The sequence below is a fragment of the Papilio polytes genome, unplaced genomic scaffold (genome assembly GCF_000836215.1).
Source record: "Papilio polytes unplaced genomic scaffold, Ppol_1.0 DF824058.1, whole genome shotgun sequence".
Classification (NCBI taxonomy): domain Eukaryota; kingdom Metazoa; phylum Arthropoda; class Insecta; order Lepidoptera; family Papilionidae; genus Papilio; species Papilio polytes.
Window position 1 is genome coordinate 1,216,295 of NW_013525146.1, and position 22,998 is coordinate 1,239,292.

The 22,998-nt window shown below is 36.1% G+C and overlaps 1 protein-coding gene across 1 annotated transcript in view; it reads right to left on the reverse strand.

Annotated features, from left to right (window-relative positions):
* LOC106100247 (frizzled-2-like) overlaps positions 1–18,881 on the reverse strand; it is a 21,739-nt gene extending 2,858 nt beyond the window's left edge. Inside the window, exons 1-3 of the mRNA XM_013279042.1 lie at positions 18,468–18,881; positions 475–692; positions 7–102 (exon numbers count right to left, since the gene is read on the reverse strand). Coding sequence (XP_013134496.1) covers positions 7–102; positions 475–669 — 291 coding nt within the window. The 5' untranslated portion in view covers positions 670–692; positions 18,468–18,881. The remainder of the gene's footprint in view (positions 1–6; positions 103–474; positions 693–18,467) is intronic.
* Between the last annotated feature and the right edge of the window lie 4,117 nt (positions 18,882–22,998).

Here is a 22,998-nt window from a genome sequence, read left to right on the forward strand (position 1 = left end):
CTTGGCGTAGTCCTCGATGCAGATGGGCGTGTACACCGAGCATAGGAAGAACTTCAGATCCGGCGAGCACTTGATCTCCACCAGCGGCCAGTACTGGTGCACCTGTAACACGCACACAGACACGATATTATCATTTGTACATGACATTCTTATCGATGTTTCGTCAAATCGAAAAAATAATAATGAATGTTCATTGTGTCGTGCATTTTTTCTCCATAGTGTCATGTCTATAAGCGGATTGAGTTCAGGGGCAAATCTTCAAGTTGAATAATAACAGATAAGATAGTTTCCACGCAAATAAACTGATAACATTTGATGATGTTTAATTTAGTTTATAAGTTTCGGAACATTTCTTCAACATTATCAACATATGTAAATATGCAATTTTTATAGAACCTGGACAGGGAGATAAAATCTGACTATTGAGGTTAAATTAACTATTAAAGTTAGAGGTAGTCGTGGTAATGCACCGACCTCGAGTCCGGCCTCCTCCTGCGTGTCGTGGTCGAGAGCGTTGGGGAAGGAGGTGAGGTTGTAGCCGATGCCGCGGCACATCGGGATGGTGATCTCCTCGCAGCGCGGCTGCTGCAGAGCGCCGCAGCCCGCCAGCCAGCTCAGCGCCGCCAGCGCTGCCAGCGCGCACCACACGTCCCGCACGCCCGCACACATCGCGCGCTCTAAGCTAACCGCATCTGAAAATAGATAATTCAACATCAGAACTACATCTTACTAATGTTTATAGATACCGTATAAAGTTAAGTCAGAAAAATGTCCAATCGATATTCACAATCTCTGCCTAATTTGTATTATTATGTCTGAAAATGTTAAGTTTTAAAACCCACAGGTATTCATTGTAGATTAGTATTGTATGAAGTATGTTTACAAGACTCATAACTGTAACTCTTCAAACATAATGTAGGATATTATATAACCCTAAACAGGTACGAAAAGGTATCATTGGAGTTATAAAAATCACGAACCAAATATAAAATCCGTGACTGGTGGCGGCAATCCTTCCGTCACATTCTCACAATCTTTTGTTCTGATAACTTATCTTGCCGATAGTGAGCTGACATCGACAACATATAACACAGAAATGTGTAATCTACTGCATAGTGATAAGACTGTTTATTGCGCGGCGGGTGTAGCAGCCGGGGTGCCCGGCGAACCCGCGTTCGATTTACGGAAGCTATATTCGATCAGTAATCGCTTTTCAAGTGTTATTGGGTGAGAGGCTTCGTTGATGCATTTCACTTTCATTCTGTAGAGTTGTGATGTTCTAACATTACTGAAGTGCAAACATTAACATTTATCTATACTATTATAATAAAGCCTAAGATATAAGCAATCACAGAATATTTTCGATAACTCTTTTTTTAATAAAATGTCCTACATCGCGATCATTTACATTACATCATTTACATCATCACATTACATCCCGATTTAGGCTATATATTTTCACGCCGTTAAACTCAGGGGTAAATATTTTGGACAAAAACCCTAATGTGGGAAAGAGACCATAAGTTGTTGCCAACATCAAGGAAGCATGGTTGCCATGGTCTGATATCATGTCATGTCATTTTGACATTTGCAATTGATATGACAAATGGGAACAATAAAATTAAATTTTTATAATTTTATGCGGATGATGTCACATGGGAATAGCTAGTAAAGGAATAAGTATAAACAGTGTACAAAGAGCTAACTTTTATTGGACCTTTAACTTCTAATTGTAGAACTTTATCGTTGTATAATAAGAAACAAATAAAATTAACGACAGCAATAAAGCAAATTACTCGAAATACATTGAACAAATAGATCGGAGCTGTACTCTATAAAAAGGGGCAAATAAAACGCGTTCAGTTCCCGTGCGGAGGTTCGTCGAACGTTGGATAGAATTAGTTTAGTTTAACTTAAATACTACCATTTATTTTGGGTCGAGCAAGCGTTTGGTGCATGTACACCAATGATTAGATGTAATGCCGCGGTACGGTCAGTCTATACCTAACGTAGTGCAGCTTCTGAGAAGCATCGTACCTACTTATTTGTAAAATGATTATCTAAACTGATGACTATGTTCTAGTTACTACAATGGCCTAGCTATTTAAGAAAAAATGATACAATTTTTACGAATAAATGATGTGTCCCATCTGCGTAGCACGATATGTGGGAGAGGGCGCCGCGACGCGACTCGTTGGAGCGCCGGCTAATGCGCTCTTAACGACACGAGCCATCGACACGGGCTATCGACACGCGTCGGTGTGTCCGACACATCGACACAAGCCGTCGACACGGGCCGGAAGAACCGTCACTGTGGTTACAGCCAACTTTACAACGCGGCTACAATATCTTGTCAATGTTAAAACCACTAAATGTACACTATACACCAACCAATCTTGAGGTTATTTACTAATGGTAATGTCCTCATAAAATGTGGAAATGTGTTAAATTACGAGTAAGTTGTGAGAAGTTTCTTAGACATCTATCAATTATATTAGCAAGAATAAAAAAGGCCACGAGGAAGCGAGCAATTGTCTTGTTACACCAATGATGTTCTGATGGACTTTGTCCACGATGACAGTAGACACAGCAAGGATAGGAGACATCAAGCACTGTTGTATGCCATACTGAACTAAACAATCAGCAATTAGGTTAATCAAGATTATTTCAAATACTATTCTAACGATTTAGTCGTTAATAATAAATACATTTTACTATTTGAAAAAAAAAAGCATTAGAAAAAGATTTACTTATTGTTAATTAAAAGAAAACATTCTCAAAGAAATTATAAATATTGCAGAATATACACAAAACGAAGTGGGCAATTAAAAGAGTGCAAAGCCAGTGTAAGGAAGAGTCGGGAGGTTGGAGCGGCGCACGTGAGGGCGGGCGCGGCACAGAGCACACAATGCCGTCTTTACTTCTTACAGAATATTTTAACTAAGACGCGGCCCCGCTTTTTGTCACTCTCAAAACACTACGCGACTACCTTTGTGTTTTTTTTGAAAGTTTAAAAGTTTCGGAAGTATTGCAGCGTCTTGACGCGAGGCCTGAGAAAGGATCGACACAAGTGTTGAAAACAAAAGTTTGTTAATTAATTGTGTTGTTTTGGTGACTTTTATACGTACAATAAAAACACTCTTTTCTAGTAATATTTAAAAAGTAATTCTTTAGATATTCTAATAAACTAGTTCTAAAAAACATATACTCATAAACATTAACATTTCCGCATAGTTTTGCAGTGCTTATATGGAAAAGTAAAGCTCGCTCGCAACTTTACGTCGCTCACTGGGTTACATAATATGCGTGTGTTGTAAAAGTCCTAGTTTCAGTAAAACATACTATATGCAACATTTGCCTGTGCTCTAATGGTGAACATTGCAAATTGCACTCGCGGTGCACAACGCACACTGCGGGGACATAAAGGCGCGCACACATTAGTGCGATCGCAGCGAGCGACCGCGGTATCAATTGATCGAGAGCCGGCAATCGGTATCGATGTTCGCACAATCAACAAGGCGTTTAATTGTGAAATCTATTGAATGGTAAGAGCTCGTTTTGATGCTCGGATCCTGTACTATACAAGATTAACAAGGGTTTCCGTTTTAAACCATAACATTTAGGCTTCGAAACCATTTTTATTGGTAAAATTTTGAAATGAAAGTGTACTTATTTTATAATGTATGAATAAGCTGTAATTAATATAATTTAAGACAGCCGAAACAATTAGATTATACCGGTTTAATTCATGTTAACATAAAAGACACAATAAAATGCGTTTATCTCTACTATTTGTAGAAGACGTGGGCCAAAGTACACAGCGCACAACAGTTATACTTTAATAACATGCGTTAATCAGTTTAAACTCTCGGGATAACAAACACAGAATAAACTAAAACTATTTACGTTGCGTTTAGAGACTACTTTCTATTATGACATAATTATCTTTAAAAGGTTAAACTACACTTTAAAATAATACCACGAGTGTTTATTATTACGAAAAGTAAAAGGTACAAGTAAAAGTATACGGTCGCTATTTTTAGTAAAGCTTTTTGAGTCAACATAAGCATCGTATCTCTAGTTCCAAGAAATTACAAGCGTAGGAGTAGAAATATTCCAAAGAAAAGGATATACAATTGACACAGCATTTTAAGTAATTTCTTACTTAATCAGACTGAATTAGGCTTGAATTTTAATATAGACAAGAATAAAAAAGGCAGTCTAAGTCGCTTACAGTGGGGCTGCACCTCATCCTGTCATACGTGGTCGCGATTATTCCGGTTCAGTGGAAGCTGTAACACTAATACAGCACGGTCCGGACGTGCGCGACGTTTTGTCGTTTTGCCTTGTTTGTTAGCGCGTGTTCGTTGCCGCAAATCAATGCTATTTTAGCCTTCGATACGGGATCGTTGCCAAGGAATGTATCCATCAGTCATACTTCAACTGACAATGACGGATCATGTCAAGAAACCTGTATTGTAGTCCAATGGACATGGATAGTGTTTGTTTTTTAGTCCAAGAAAATAAAGAACGCGCATGTCGTTTTATTAATGACAATTATGAGCCAGAGGGAAAGCAATTGATTGTTGGAGGTCACTGTCACATTGATGTGGTCTGTTGCGACAATTATGCGCACCAATTATACGAGTATGCTTATAATGCCATAATTTGGTTCTAAAGTATTTCAAGTACTTTGATAAACGTGCCGCAGTATAAAGGTATTTTTATCATTTTCCGTGTCTCTATGAAGGTTTGACTTGTTTGTATATTTTGTACTGCTATATCAGCGTAGTAAGAGTGATTCATCCTGCATCTCAGTTGCAGCACATCCATAGCCTCCATTCAAGTGCCGCGATGTGGAACACCAGCGCACGCAGCGAGCACACAGCGACGTATCGCAACGTTGACGAGTGATGGTGCGAGCTGTGTCGCCCGCGTGTCGCGAGGTTGACGCCCGATCGTTTGGCTGCGGGCCAACTGATTAAAAGCTTATAGACTGGAGCGTGGTTTAAAGTACAGGCTGTAGCGGTTTAAACAAGTTTACATTAATTGTGACATCTAGTGATGATAACCTATTTAAATAAATTAAATGCCTATATTAAGATAGTCTACGTGAATTAATAATTATGCTGTAAATTATACGTATTGCATCTTTAAAATTCTATGTTTCTGCTTTCAATATCCTTTTTTAATATGTGTTAATTTATTTATTTAAACTCAATCGCCCATCGCTAGTAGTTTGCGTCTTGCGCGCGTCTCGTTACCGCGCTAATGAGAGTCCGCACAAACGCGCGCGCCGCACGACATGTTATCCGCCCCGGTGTGTCGCCGCCTTTATTATCACAAAATCCTATATTTACTAAAGTTTATTTAATCTAATATTGTTACATGTCTTAGAATAATAGTATTGTGGTTTTAAATGTATCAACATACGCATTAATAATAAGTGATTCTGCAACTTGCATATTTATTGTTTTTTATAGACAGCTGTAAAACAGTTGTCGTGTATTCTAAGTATTTTACGATATGGGAATAACAAATTTGTTGTCAAATGACACATGTTTTATTACTTAGAAGTGGGCAGATGTGAGCAATTCGCTTGAGGCTGTTATAAATAAATACAGATGGACACAAGTGCATTTTAATGGCATCGAGCAACTAATTTATGCGTATGAATTTCGTTTCACAATTTAATATAGTTTTACAAAAACCCACTAATCATTTATGTAATTTAAGGATTATTACTTTACGAGAACTTAACGCAACTTTATAATAATTTGTCTTCGTGTGAAATCAAATTGAACACATTGTATTAATTGTTATTGATATTAGGTGTGTCATGTGTGGCATGATGTCATTCTGCTTGGGAGGTCACATTAGATGGTTTTATTGCATACAAATAGACAACTAAATGGAGAATGATTTATGAATCACGTAGATACGTGATCTGTAAGCGATACAGGTTTAGTGTTAAATGTCTAAGTGGTTGGTGAGAATACTAAGGCATTTTGATGGGTTTGGCTTCCTGGTAGTTGTAGTCCAGATATGTTTTAAATAAAGTTACTCACATTTCTAATTTACGCGTAACAGACGTGACCAATAGGCGAGTTTTGGAATTATATCTACTTTTACGTTAAATTTTGATTTTTTCTGAGTAGAAAAACTGTCACCTTGGCACTTAAAATTCAAAGTTATGTGCATTTCTTTTATATACGCAGTTCCTTGTATTTTATGTGGTATGGTCACCCTTCCTGTAGTGACCGCAACCGCAAGGTGACGCTGGAGTGTTATTTACGACGTCCCGGACAACGCGCTCACAACACTACAAAAACACAAATTAAACGTCGGTCTGACGAGAAATGTAATTCGCTGCTGATAGATTAACTAAAATAATGTTTGTTTAGTTGTTAAGTTAAAACTTAAATGTATAATGATACCTGCAGTCAAATCTCTCCACCCTATGGCGCAGAAGGTGTTGATCGACAGAGAAATGGCCGTCGCTCTACAAGACCTCTCAACAACACATGTTAGACCGGTAAAAATAGGGCGATGAATATTTAAACTGCAAAATGTTAAAATATGTTATTTTGTTTTTAATAAATACATGTACCTTTTTATAAAAGATTTTGCTTTAAAGAGATTTTAACTTAGATTAAGTTTTGAATCAAAACATCGCAGTCCAAAGCTATCTCCGGTTAACCGGAAATATAAGCTGACGTTTTAAATAACAAATCGCGGGTGGACGGCGCTGGCAAGGGCGCGGGGCGGCTTCAACCCTGCGCCCTCGCCTTCGGGCGCACAGTAATCACCTCCATTGGGTCAACGTTTTCTTGCTCCCGCCAATTTTACGCTTGACAGATCAAACTTGAGCTCCTCGCGGCCTAAGCAACGAGAAACGGCGGGAAAGTTTTGTACATTTTTTCTTAATTAACATAGGGTTTGGTTTACTTTCCTCGCCTTAATTGCTTAATTTGTACTGCTAAGAAAAGACCAGCCTTCAAGTTGAGTATTGAGAATTACATAAATATTTTCTTTTTACGCTAATGTAAGTAATTGCAGACTACTTTCGTTTTTACTTACGTATAATGAACAGTTTTAGGTTAGTTTTTCCAGAGATATATAGTTTTAATTTCATCTGCGTGTTTATGCAATCATAGATTAATAATATTTTGTCAGTACTGTATTATCTCACTTTTAAGATATCTTTAAAAAACCCAAAATTGAATTGTAGTTGAAATAAACATTTAAATTTGTTTCATAATTAGATTTCTTTTCGTAAGTCGTAAGCAAATCCCGACTTGCGAATTCCGGGCCGAGATGACCGTCCCGGATAACCGGGTTAGATCCCGTCCCCCGGGCTCGGACCCGGATTAAGATGTTTTTACCTTTCGCCCTATCTCCGCGTAGGGAATTAGTCGTAATACCTAAGTTTAGTTGTTCGCGAACTTTCCACGCGGAATTCTCTTCCAATTGATCCCGACTTGATAACATCTCGGAATATTTAATGGCAACCGTGACGTCACCAATCGAACCGAGTTTAATTACTTTAAAATAATACTTCTGCTTAAGACCAATAGCACATTTACATGCGAGCTACTGACATGTGTAAATTATGAATGCTAACTGGCTTACAGCTACGGGCATGCATGAAGTACCATACTTAATATGGACAGATTTCGTACTATCTTTTGTACTTTGTACTGGCATGTATAACCGTATTTAGAGAAAGTACAATGAAATGGAAACGGTAGCTTGTTCACCTTTGATATATTATCTGTGGTATTAATTATGCGGCTGTACTAATTACATGTGTGTTTATAGACGTGGTATTCGCGGGCTCGTAAACAAGGGCGACACACGGACGTCCGGCGGCCGAGTACTGAACTGCTAGTGTATGTACACAATAAGCCTTTGTTACGCGTTTGTACAATTAAACACAACTATAACAGGATGCATATCTAGTCACTAAGATCAACAGTTATTGAATACTAAAAGTTATATTAGTGAATAATGCTTTTGTTAAACAAAGTTTTGTGTTTTGTTGTTTTGATTAGTGATTTTTGGGAAACACAAAATCACTGGTGAATTTGGAGTTAAGGTTGAAAGTTAAGTAAATGTTAAAGCTACATAGTTAAGTTTCTAATAAAACATCCATCCATTCCTATGTTATGACAAAAAAAGAATACTTTACTAATATCTTGGTATAAAACAGTAAACATGATACAAATGGTAGATGTAAAAAGTTGAATAAAGCGTGTATTGTTTAGTAAATATCAGAGTACTTTTACCTGCGTATTGTGCGCGGGGACGTAAAAGGGCAAGCATCCAGATTGTTTTACTGCACTCATTTAGCTTTACAAATTCTAATATAATAGCGCTGCTTTTATTGTTTTTTAGTTTGTCACCTTGTCAAAACTGTGCATTGTCTTATTTGTAAAGATATTTCTACTGAAAGTTCTACCTTATTTGTTTTAATGTGAATTTTATTACTATGTTATTGCTCTGTTGTTTTCTAAACAAATTAGAAAGCAAAATTGTTTCAAGGACGTAGTCCGAGGAACTAGTTTTCAACGTATGCCGCACAGCCAACTAATAATTTAAATAGATATCTCTTAATATGAGAGTTTGTAGACATTCATTTGTTTTAATGTTTGTGAGATTGTATCTTTATCTCTTTTGTTTTGATGATTTAATGTTTCTTTAATAAGTGCACGTGTACTTAATAGTCGATTGTTTGATTATTGCTCGGGTTATTGCCACAGTTGACATATGGAACATGGTTATGTAGGCACATCGGGTGTAACGACATCGGCGCTCGCTCCGCGCCAGACACGTCTATTTCGGTTCACTGTTGGTTTGTTTTTATCTGAGTTACCGAGAAGGCACGAGGCTCGCTTTAACTAAATACCAGTGCATGTCCTGTAATCGATCTTTATATGATAGCAAGTTGCGTTCACTTCGAGGAATTGCTTCCCGCAGCTGTCGCACACAAAAACGTAATGGTGTAGTGTCCACGTTAGTAATCTTATGTATTTCAATCGATTTAAAGAATATTGATAAATGGATTTGCATATTAATTGGGTATATAGATTTTATCAATTCCTTTTTATTTTTCTTGAGTCTGTGTACAAAACAAACTTTTAATAGACTATAAGTATGTAGGCTTACTCTATGCCCATGGCGAACACCGAGCACTGGTAGGGCGGCCATTTTGTGAATCGAGTCAGTTCCATTTGAGTCGCGACGGAATGCGCGCGCGACCATGTGTTCGGTGGACGTCAATTCAATATCTTAATCGAAACATATCGTTATGATCTATAATTATTTAGTGGAAATATGAATTGTGATATTGAGGATTACGACTACACCAATTATCAAGACAACTATTTTGTTGAAATACCTAAGTACCACGCCTACAAGAAAATGTCATAAATCACCCAATATTACCTGATGTTAGTCGAAAGACTTCAAGTACATATATTTTATTTATTATCAATCGTTTAGTTTACAATCCAATTGAAATTGATTGAGTCAAGTAATCAAGTATCATGGTAAAGGTTAGAGTTTGGAGTTTCATCGCTCTATCAAGTTATTTGCATAAAAGTAATGACTGAAGGACTCCCAAATCCCGCCGTTAGAAATGTCATTCCCTTGTATTTGGAGTTGGCCCTTTTTTCCCTATCGGTCGGTCGCAGGTAAGCGGGAGAGCATGATTTATAGCCCGCTCGTTTGCTCAAATAATCGATCCCCGGCGAATTGGGTGTATTAGCCGATTATGGCCCTTAACATTGGGGCTACAAGGGCCACTTTAGCCCGTCCCTTCTCCGATGCATCGCTTCGTAATGGTGCTAACGAAAATACTTCGTGCATTGTTGCTCGGGGGACAAATATTTGGACAATAAACTCTCATAAATTTGACTTAAAAATTGCTTGTTAAAATACAAGTCGATTATAATAAAGTTTACGAGCTTAATTTAAAGGCCGGTTCGTAAAACTGTAATACAGGAACCTATATAAATGAAACTACAAAAGGACGCGATGGTCAGAAACAGAGAAACAATGGTCCTACGAATAAAATGAAACAGATATTATTATTGTTTAAATAAAGAAAAGGCATTAAACTTCTGGACTATTGTACTTTAACTGTAACTCAAACGAAGATTTAAAATCTAGCTGCAACAAAAATAAAAGCGGACAGAGCGCGAACAAAAAGCATTCCCTCATTTTTGCCACAGAGTAAAAACGTTAAGCGTTCCAATTTCCTCTTGCTTCGTTCACAAAGCACATAACGTGGCTGCGCACTAATATTGCCAGTTTAGATCCGTAGGGGAGTCCTCCCTGATGACGTGACTTGGGTTTCCCCGCGGGGAGTAGGGCGGAGGGAGTCCGCGCGAGGGAAAGCCTTGCCGCCGCCGCTGATTACCTGCGTCTTCAATTGAAACACAAAGCTTTTGAGCGCATCACTAATTAGTACCTAAGCTTACACGTTATTGACATCAGCCCCATCAATGATACCACGCGAAGAATACAGAATCTCCACTAATGTTGACTAGATATATCCCAACTGGAAATGTTTTGCTTAGGGGTCTAATTCAAATAATCAATTAAAGCATAGGTACGTGTTTTGTCTGTCTATAAGGGCATTTTAGTTCAGATAGTAGTCAGTGGCCAGTTTAGTAATTTAAGATATGTCCTAAATCCCATCCTAGGATCCTAGATATTGACATTAATAGTTTACGTAGGTATCGAAGTGTGTAGAGAGCAAGATAAGCCACAGTAACTTGTAGTACACTTGTAATAGCATCGCTACATGGTGGCGCGGATTGCGGCGATAGCGAGCGATATCTTATCTTGTACGAAAACAATCTTTATCACGTCATGAGAAAATGCTGTAAATCATATTGCAGTTGTTACAGTATTGAAAAACTCATTTGAATATCATTAAGTATATATTAGTATACATTACTTTTAAATCTCAAGTATCTTTAGTGTATGTTGTGGAGTGAAATTGTCTAACACTACGCGCTGACCGCAATTGGTTCTACTGTAGTTGTGTACACTGTGGTGTGTACAGAGCGTCGATATCTGTGATCGATGAGGGCGGTGTAATGACGGCGCGCGATATCGACGCTATGATTTATTATCGCTGCCTACACTACTGATACTCCAGCACTACGCAGTATACCAACAACAGATTGTTACAATTGCTTTCAGCAATACTTTGTGAAATAATTGAACGACCTTTATGAAACTCCTACGTATATTCTGAGATGATTCTAAAATACACTATATTCTATACACACTTGTAGTTTTTTTATTGAACCCTTCTGGTCCGCGTTACATTCTCAAAAACAATTCATGTCTCACGGTTATTATGACAAATCACTTTCTAATCAGTGCGTGGTTAAATTGCCATACACAACAACTAAGACATTCTGAACTTTCACTATCGAGCCCTGCAACATCAGATACTGTTTGTATCAAAAACAATAAGATAACCTCACAATTACTAACGTCTAATACAAGTTTGGCACAGAGAGAAGCGCCACCCCGACTGATATCAATAGCACCAACTAAATATAACTTTAACTGTAATGAATAAAAAGGATAACAAAATTTAAATAAAAGGAACGACAAACTCTCTGACGACTAGGATGTCAGGGGTATACGAAAAAAAAATAAAAGCTATAGCTTATTGTTTTTTACAGTCAAATATCTAGAAGGATCCATCGGGACATTGTAATGTTTTAACAATATTCAACCTTGCTAATGAATATTAAAATTATATTTATACTAATTTATTAGGGCAAGCATTTGAGTGGGTAATCTCCGAGAGCTATTATCAGTGCAGAGCAAATGCCCGGGCGTGCGTCGCCAGTGCGGGGTGCGGGGGCGCGGGGTTAGTAGGATTAGCCAGTGTTAAGCTATCGTTAAGTTTTTAATTATTAAAGCTGATAACCACATCACGGCACGTACACGACACACGCAGGATTTTTAACACGTTCAGTAGTAGTAGTAACCCTAAATCTAGCGCAAATTCTATCACAAAATTAATTATTCGAAAGTTACGAGTATAATAGACTTAGAACCAGTCCCACCAAATTGTAATTTATCTGATAACAATCCAACGTGTAAAATATGCGATAGAAATATCTGATTTTACTCCCTTATCTGAGTGACGTCATTTTTAAGCTATCTCAGCTTCTATCGGCTAGTGGTGGACAGGCATTTAACGAGCTAAAGTCGAGCGATTAGTCACATTATATTTGCTTAGTTAACATACAGCTGTTACAAATATTATTCTTTGACGCAACAGCTGTTAGAAGTACATAAAACAATAGATTTACATAACACTAGAAGATTAATCATTGCTAATGTTTGTAAAACAATGTTATATTGACACAACAGTTTGCGCCATTCTTTACGGCTGCAGTGGAACTCTACGGTGGTTATTTTATAAACATTGCGGTATAACGCGTGCGACTCAATAGTCACTTGTCACATAAGTGATAGGTAAGTTACGTGAAGGTACTCGATCTGAAGTGGTTAATGGTAAGGTAACATAACATACAAAAATAATAATTATTATAGTTCTGTTTCAGGTTATAGCGAAACTGGTAAAATGCTATAATTGTTCCAATTAGTGGTTTCAGAGAATAAACTTGTAAATGTACTAGCTTTTGTCTGCGACTCCGTCCGCGTGAAATTAAAAAAGTAATAAAAAAGAAGTGAAAAAAGCCTATGTTATAGATAAATTACCTTTCTAACGGTGAAAGAATTTTTAAAATCGGCCCAGTAGTTTTTGTACCTATTCATTACAATCAACAAATTTATAATATTAGTATAGATTTCGGCATAAGACATTGTTTTCATTAGTTAAATAAATTGGTAACATTATGAAAGCACACTGAGGTGAACACAGAGACACGGTGTTATTTATGAGTGTTATTAAGAAGAAGCGACACACAAAGGCAGCGCAGCGGGTGATCGCGGGGGCTCGTTCATTTTCTCATACAACGTTGAGATCCACGGGAACATTACCAAAGAGGGAGAGAACATCTTCGTAAAACTGGTTTTGGTATTAAATATTTGTTAATGTCTCTTTCTGCATAACCTTTGAAATAGAAGTACAGTAGGTACTAGATATGAGTAGTAAACACGGACAAAAATATGAAATATATCCGCATTAGCGCGTCAAGTACCAGGGCTGCATAAACGGCGCGCTGTTTACGTAAGCGACCAACGAGTTAATCACCTCTGCCGGGCTCCGGTCGCGCGGCAACGGGAAACACGTCACAGGACGCAACATTACTAATAACATATTAATTTACTTCTGTTTACGTTTATTTGCAGTTATGAACTATGATGCTTGCCTTTGGTATTAGTAACCAAGGTTACTGGGAGTTAGCATAACTCTTACAATTGAGTCTGGAAAGGTCTGGACTTTCTAGGATATATGAGCAAAAAAAACGAAATTCGTTTAATTACAGTCATTTCGCAACATTTGTTAACAACGCTTAATGTCATCATTACGTAAAAATTTAAACTTTTTAACTTCCTTTTTCATTAAATTTAACATTAAAAATTACATACTTAAAAAACATTTTTAATAAAATTTACCATCCTTTTTTATTAATCGTTAAAAAACTCGACAAATGCGGTGCACTTGAAAAATGAAATTTCATAACCAACCGGTGGGATTTGAAGGATTAACATGCGTGAGTGAATTGAATGACGTTTCAAAAAAACAGCCAGTTTAAAAACATTTTATGTTACACAGATAAGTTTTCGAGTCGGAAATACTCGTGTAGAGTAGCTGCATAATAGAGTGGGCATTATGGCCGCACCGAAACTGTACTGCATTGCTCTGTGCACGCGTGTGGGGCACCGCGCAGTTGCGTGTGTTAAAAAACTTGACTGTATTCACAACTATTTACTACTTGGCTGTCCAAAGTACATACATATTGCAGTGAAATACGCTCCTTAATAATTAACGGAATCTACGAAATGAAATCATTACTCTACTAACATTCTGTTCAGAATATATATCTTAGAAAGAAGTTAAATATAAATGTGCGAAGTAAAGTGTTAGCCAGGAAAGCCAATGCCTATCATGTAATTACAGCTGTAGCTGCAGTAATTGTTTGGCCGGAGGTCCGCAGCATCCGAGGTGTTAACTACGTAATGTGCCTCTCCAGCTCACATGAAGGACCTAATTGCCTTAGGGTCTAGACATACTCAAAGATCTAGATAAATACTGGCAATTATTACAGAACTTACGGTAAAATTTTATAAGTGTTTAGGCACAATAACATTAACTATAAGGCTATTCATTCTGGAATTGTTTATTCTTTGTAACCGATACTGATTGAAAGTTTTGGAATTAGTTAAGTCGGTTTAGTTTTTAGCCAAAATTATTTTTAAGAATCAGTATTTTAAAGAATCAACATTTTAAAATTCATTTTTATCCGTAATAGAATATTTGAGTGGATAAAAATAATTATTTAAATTTGGAATTATTTACGTTGTATTTGATTCAAATAATTTGAGCATGCGGCTCGTGCATCGGCGATGCAAATGAGGCGCGGTAGGCCCGTGGCCGAAATGTACGCACAAATCTGTGTATACCCTCACAACTGGCCGGCAAACATAAGCCCACTGCCGTGTGATTACACGCACCATAAATTTTCAGTTGTTCGGATAATCCTCTTTAAACGGACACAGTAAAGGATTTTAAAACACCAAATGAACGGAGATATTTAAGTCTTTGAAAATATATTCTTTTGTAACAATAAAAGTTTTATAATCAATTATAGCAGTGCGAATGAACAGAACACATCTAAATCTTCGGATTAGATAAGATTAAGTAAAAGACGGAAAAAAATATAAATTCAAAGTACGGATTTATAGCTTTGATTCCTTTTACTTTTACAACACTCTAAAGCCATTGGATTATAGTAAGATTTGATTTTAAGATGAAACAAAAGTAGTCAAGGACATTCCTATTAAAATTAGAACATGGCAACCCTACAATCGTGGAATACGGTGTTTGTTCCTCGGCCATCGACCCATCCCGACTTTATATCCGTTCGAATGAGTACTAATTATGTTTAATGCGTTTTACCTGTAATTAGAAGGTGTTAGATAATGTGAAACAGTACGGCGTACGGCCACGGTGCCGCTGTTTGCTCTCGGAGCCCGCCTCTCATCTTCGTTGGGAGCAAACGAACACTGTACATACTTTAGGGTTGCTACTATCATAATATTCAATAGGTATATTTCTATAAGCATTTAAATAATAAACTCATCATATATCGCGATACTAGTTAATTAATTTTCGTATTAAGTTACTTCGCACGTATTTTACTACAACTGACATTTCAACTTTTTACTCCTTAAGTATTATTCCATTTATTTTAATGACATCTAGTAATAAGATGGTACAAAAACAATCAATCGACACTTGAATTTAATATTGGTTTCGTAAAGAATTTTTATAGTATTCTTTTTACTACGGTTGGCCATTTAGTCCACATTTGGCGAGACACGGAACATGTTAAACGTTTTGCGAATTACTGCATTAATATTCAACGTTCCCAAGTTTGCTCAGATACCTCGCGAGGAATTCTGTACACCATTAAATTGTATAACAAAAAGTTAGTGAATAAATATTTAATAAAAAGTAATCGATGATCGTATATTAAAAATGCGTGGAACTGGTCGCCGGCGCGCTGCGGACACATCTGGCCTTTAACGATATAACTGATATTATAAATGCGAAAGTTTAGATGGATTGATGTTTGTTAGAGTTTGTAGCTTAAACGGCTGAACGGATCTCAATGGAATTTGGCATAGACGTAGACCATAGTCTGGAAGAACACATGGGCTCACTTTTGTTTTTTTTACTCCACGCAGTCAGGGTCACGGGCGAAAGCTAGTCTCTTGCTGATATGAATATTTTTGAAGCAGTTACTTTAGTATTCGATTTATAATTCAGTTGAGGTTTATTTGATGTAAAACTGAAATTACAAATCACAAATATTTCAAAGTAAACAAGTTCAATTCAATAATTCGTAATTAATTAATTACGCATTTTACAATTAATTGGTTATTTAATTATATTACGAATTTTATAATTTTATCGTATCAAGTTTTAAATTATTAGAAAAATTTACCATTTTTGCGTAAAGTGCAAAACCTGATATTGATTTGCTCATCTGATAATAACTTTGTACTTCATTAAACCAAGGATTTGAAGAATTTGTAGACTCCTTAGCATTAAAAACAACAGATAAGCTTATGTTGACGGCAGAAGAGTCGAGACGGTAAACAATACTGACAGAAGTATGTAAGAAGGTACAGAGCAAGAGGTAGGAAAAGGCAGCAGGAGCCAGGAGGCGGTCGTAAATACGGCATGAGTCAGTCGGGCGAGCCGAGCAGTCGGGCTATTTTAGACTCGCGAGAAAGTGCATCGCCGAGGAAGGAACCGGACAGATAAGGCCGCATACAGATTATGCGTTTTATATGAACTGTTTGTCATGCAGATTTTTGTGCATATATATAAAAGTTAATGCCGAGAAAATTCTAATCGATAGTGTTCTAATATTATACATAGGAAACATTTGTATTTTTGGATTTTTGTATGTGTTAAAATACCTCAAAAACTACTGGTTTCGATTTCATAATTACTTTTACCAATAAAAATCTACGTTATCAATGAGTAACATAGGTTATACTTTTTTAATTTTATCCAAAACCACGCGGACAAAGTCGCATACAAGAGCTAGTATTTTATAAGAAAACGATTGTTTAAAATGAGAGGAATCAGTGCTAGAAGTGTAATGATATTTTAACCAAGTCGTTAGTATGCGAGCGGCCTAAGATGTGTTTGAGTTCTGTGGATAAGGTGGGGTGTGCGGGTGCGATGCGCCGAGCTTACATGCACACCTTTCAAATATTTTAAACAATCCCGACCACGATTATTTGTACATTATGTTCATTGTACATCTATACTAATATTATAAAGAGGAAAGATTTGTATTTTTGGATTTTTGTATGTATTCGATTCACCTAAAACTGCTGGACCGATTTCAAAATTTTTTTCTCCATTATAAAGCAATTTATCTGTGAGTAACATAGGCAATATTTTTTAATTTCACGCAGGCGAAGTCGCGAGCAACAGCTAGTATACAATAATATCCATTCTACATCGTAGTCTTGTACCGTTAGGTATATTGATAGATCTCTAGGGATTATGTATATCTTTAATACGTTGCCTAAGCTGTTTTTTTTTTTAATTTTTATTCATGGCATCTTATAATCTATGTAATTAGTAACTATTCCAAAAAAGAAACGATAATTTATGTTAATAATTTTTAATTTTGTACGTTTTTAAAATTTCCGCTTTTCTTTGCATTTGTAATAATAAAAGTCGTAAATCAATTCACTTTATAGCAGGTCAATAACTTTGAAACAAGTTTTTTAAAATTATATAAAATGTGATAATTTAACAAAAAATTAAGCTTTTTAAATAAATTATATACTTTTTCTAAATTCGACTTTATTACCAAAAATAGTAAAAACATAACAATAATTTTTAAATAACATTAAAAATAATAAAAGAATTAACGACTGTTTAAACTAAACCGGTAAGATTTTATTAGAGACCTAAGTCATAAAAGTCTACAGTATTTTAAGACCTTTTGTTACTTTTCTTTATTTTTACCAGTAATTTTGCACAGGAAGCTAAGCACTGTTGAGTCCAGTGGGAGTTTATTTCTCGCCTCGCGCTTTTGCATTTCCGGTAAATTTTACCGCCAAGAAAATTATAAATTTCTTTTAAATGGCTAACGAGACGAGGCTCGCCTGCCACTGCCACTGCCACCGACTGACGTTATGAATGATGGACCGTTTTATTTTAACTACATAACCGCGACACAACCGTAATTGGAACAATTTTAATAATAGATATATTCCACCTACTACCATTTCTTCTTGTCTTTAGTTTTTGTATTTACTCGTGTTACCAACTCTATTTAAAACTCTGTGTGAGAAATTATTGATGCCACTTATGACTGTAATGTGCATATTTGGTATGTCCGTCTAAGAACTACCTACTGTTAGGTAGTTATATCTGTGCGCTACAAGACATTTTTATATTGGCGGTAAAAAACCGTTTAATTTTTAATTTATCGTTTCTCAAGTATATATTTGCATAATTGTTATAAAGGAGTTTTTGTGATCAAACCAGTGTGCAGGCAATAAAATGAATATTGAAAATAAATTCCGCGACCTGAAAATGGTGGCGCAACGAGCGTGTTATGGAATTTTCAACCTAAGCGTATACGATGGTTTAAGATTATTAATGCATTCTGTTGCGAATTCGTACATCACTATCTCATCGAGCCAAGTTATCGGGCTAAAACGAAATACAGCGTTATCACGTAAATATGTCGATAAATACTCACAGCTTTAGTAGCAGTCGAGCGCGAGCGGCCGGCGCACAACACAACACTCACACAACAATCTCACCGTCTTCTAAAACAACACCTAATTGAATCCATGTTATCATTTAAAGGTATCGATTAGAGTCACACGCGGTGAAACGGTTCTCTCTGCGACGCGTATATTTTTACATTCGACTGTGACTATTTCTTTGCTGTTTTCCGTTAAATCTTCACACAAACTGACGCTGCCGTTCCGTTGTTGGCCTTGTGATACGGCTTTATGATAAAACAAGTAAAGATTTGACACTAGAACAGCTGAGCGATTGTTAATAACAATGTTAACATTCACGTAAACACACAACTTAAACACGTACGACTAAATCGACGCGCAGACGGGAACTGACGAGACCGACTGAGACGAGTGAATGAACGGGGAGCGCGCTTCGGTTTGCGGGGAGCCGGCAAGGGGAAAACTTGTTCGCGTAGCTCGCGTCAATAGATGGCGTTAGCTGTGAATCCAGGCTTGTAAAAATTTCTTTTTGCGATAGACAAGTTACAAGACAAGGTCGGATTATTACAAGAGACATCTAAACAAAGACCTGATCAACATTATATTCGAACGACTTTGTGTAATACATTCTGCATTATATGGAAAAGACCACGGTCTAAAGGATTTTCTGAATAATTACACACGGCGACGGCAGCAGCCGCTTTTAGATTAGATAAACGTTTCAAATTATCCCCGTGGAACGTTTACTCTGCGTCTTTATTGAATTTGCTTCGAAACGGAATCAATTTGTGAAAATCTTGTTACAAATTTACACAGGACGTGGATTAGTGTGTACATTGCATTAGCTGGAGCTAAATCGATTTTTATAACGAGCGTCAGAGTGTTGGACAAATGTAAAAATTCCATTAAATTTGGGAACCGCACTCGTATTGGAGAATAAGACCCGATTTGAGTCGTCGCGTCGTCCGCAGGGAGGAGGGCGAAGGGCGAAGGGGCTCCAGACTGTTATCTTGGGGCTCGATCGCTGGATGGCAGTCATTTTCTAACGGCCCCTTTTCGAGGGACTACGAGTGTCGCTTGAAGAATATTAGAACAGCACTTAATTATAATTTTTATTTTAGTCTTTATCTTCTTTTTATTGGCTTTATTTTAATATAATTTTATTGTGTTATTATTTGCCTGTTTCATTTGTTGTAATAGTAGAGCAATTTAAAACGACATTGTAGTAACTAGTCAGTGGACAAAAAAATTATGGTTGTTTATCAAGAGTTCCAATACATAGTTTTCATCCACATTTTATCTTAATCATGTTTAATATTTATTACTAATTTGTCATTTCTTGTACAAATTAATTCTTCTGAATGATATTTCTCGGACTACAATTTAACAGAACATTGAGTTTCCAGAAGTATTATCTGCGACCTAATTTAAAATATCTAAAACCGCTCACAAAGAACTTCACTAAAACACAATCTCTTTGAGTAGAAAGATTATAAATCTTTTAAATGAAATACTTAGCATTTATGTCTTCATTATTTAATATACAGATAAGAAAATGGCTTGTTGTTTTCAATGTATCGTACTATTTTAATTCAAATGGTGATGGTCTAGATGGTGGACATGGTTAAGGAGGGTAGGGGAGGTCTGGCGGAGTACGTTTAGATTCGAAGTATTTCATGTAGTTGCTATTTAGTGTTTAATTTGTCGGCATGATTTTGTTCTCTATATTTTAGATAACTTTTTCTAAACTTCCATTATGTACTACAAGAGAATAACGTTTGGATACTTGAACAATATTTAAATATGTAACAGCACCTTAAACGATAAAGCCAAATTTTAAAACTGAAATTTTGGCATCTGTGACTTTATAAGCGGTGCTTATGAAGCGAAATGTTTATGAAGAAATGATTCGTTTCAATATTTAAACGAAATTGACATGACTTTAACTTTAGAAGGGGTTTGGAGGTTTGGACGATTTAATTTGTTTCTGTCGACCCTTTTACGACTTGGACGTGACAATTTTTTAATAAATTGTACTGTAATAAAAGTGTAGTCATAACGAGGGTCATTTATATTACAATATCAAAATTGTAGATAAACCTTTGAAGTGTGGATGCGTGACTTTTACGTATTTGGTTAACAAACGTGCGGCGACATTCTAAACCTGCTAACAACTTAAAATTAAACTTTAAAGATATTAAGTTATGATTCAAAATTTATATCGTAATTGCTATGAGTAGATTTTCCAATTACTAGTTTAATTTATTATTTTATTTCGCTACAATTATAATAATTGATCATTCTTAGTACAGGTTAAGTACGCGGTGGCACTTGTTTGTATAATACTGCGTAGTATAGCTCCTTTTTTGCAATCCATCATTTTTGCATGATTGAAAGCAGTTTAATTAAACTAGGGAATATATATAGGGGATAATTATTTAACCAATTGTGTAAATATGAGTAACAACCTGTGACAGCGGTTAAAAATGGTTCTCGAAAAAGAGAGTGCTTAATTACTTCTATAAAAGCAATATAAAACAGTAAATGTGAAGCGCTAGTGGTCAATAAATGCGCGCATTGTCTATGCTTTATGACAGATGATAGAAGCATAGACAATGGATGGCGATACGGACAGATAAGCGGCTGATTTATTGTGTACGCAGCGCCTAAATCAATTATACGGCGACGCTCGACGCCCGCTCGCTGCTCGCTGCTCGCTGCTCGCTGGGGATATGTGTTATTGATTACTTTAAAACTACACCCTCAAAAACAATTGAATATCGATCATACGAAATGATACGAGGGAATAAAATTAGAGTTGGATTTTCAGTAAAAAGGCTAGCTTGTAAAACATCTGAACACCATTTGGGGCTTTTATAAACATTTTAAATAGTCTTCCAGAAAATTGTCAAAAAGAGTGGGGGCAGCTGCCTCCCCCTTGATATCTCTAGATTATCGGTTGACGAGGCCTATAAAAAGAAGTGAGAGCTTATTTAAGTTATGAGAAACAAGCTTTCTAGTCTTATTTATAACAAAGTACTAGGCGTGCATAATCGTGGTGCAGTTTGCATATCGTATGTCTGAAGTGCGGTTTGCAGGCCCACGCAAAATGTTGCTTCGACTTGACCGCGTCGTATTCATATCTGGCACGTAGGTGGGTAGGCTCTGGTTGATAGGGCTTTTGTTAGTGGCACTTCGATTAGCAGTGGGTGTAGCGCCGTCGCCGAGTACCAGGGGATTATGAATGGCAAGGAGCATTGCATGATATGCTCGATGACAAATCGACCACTGTCATTGAATTCAATTTATGATGCAGAACCAAATATCTAGACCAAATATCGTTGCAAAATAGTCGCTAATATGAAAATAAACTATTTTGAATGAAAATACATTTTATGCATAGTTTAAAAAAGGTGATACATAAACTTAAGAGAGACCTAAAACTAGCATAACATATTAAAAAACGTTTTTATATTAAAATTAGTGAAGTTATTAAAGTGAGCAACGAAACGTGCTCGGCCACTCTTGACATAGATTTCTAAACTGCTCTTAGTTTATATTAAAACTATATAAAAGGAAATGTTTTTACGTTTTTGCTGCTTGAATAATTAAACTTTACTATTTTTCGGTTAATTAGGCAAGAATGTGTTTGGATTATTGCTAAAATCTGTTATATAGTTACATTTATTTCAGGTAATTATTTTCTATAGAATTATATTTCTATTATTAATAATGTTGTAAAACTATGTAAGGTTGAGAACTTTGGCATTTTGAAAACTAAATCTTCGTTTCAAATTGTCTTTCATTACTAATTATAAAACTAAATATCTCGGTCAAGACTGGATTATTACTACACTCGTTTTAGTGACATTTTTTTTATCACACGTTTCATTTTCAATATTAAATTTAAGTACAATTAGTCATCTAAATTCTTGTAAACCCCAAATTAATTCTAATAAAAGATAACTAATTTATTTATTCTAGCATCTGCTGTGTTTTCATTGAGGAATTACGTTTTTTTGTCATAATGTCCACTTTCGTTGCATTGAATTTCTAGCAATGTTTTTTATAACTAGTTACTGAATGTGTGTGTTAGACATTATTGTCATAAAAGACATACCCAGTACATTATTTTAACCTTTTCCCATCTTCTAGTTTGTAATCTCGCTGCTATTTCACTGGTAAAATATTAGGCCATAAACAAAGATCCAACGACAATGGCTCGTGATATTTTTGTATCGTTTTTTGATAGGAAATGTTGGCGGCTGCATTGTGTAAGACATCGCCCACCCGCCATTGTTTCCTACCTTATAATGTTCGTGGCATAAACTGACCGTGCACTTAACTAATGTAGGCCTGCGTAACTTAGTTGCTCTAAGTACATTGTTACTTTAAAGATAACTATTTTTAAATTTTCGACTGATGTAACCGTATTAACAATTGGATAGATTAAAATAAGTTTTTCCGGGTACATAAATTCGTTTATTAAAGTACGAAAATACAAAAGGGCCAGTAGTGGTTTTAGTTTTGATGCTTTTTATA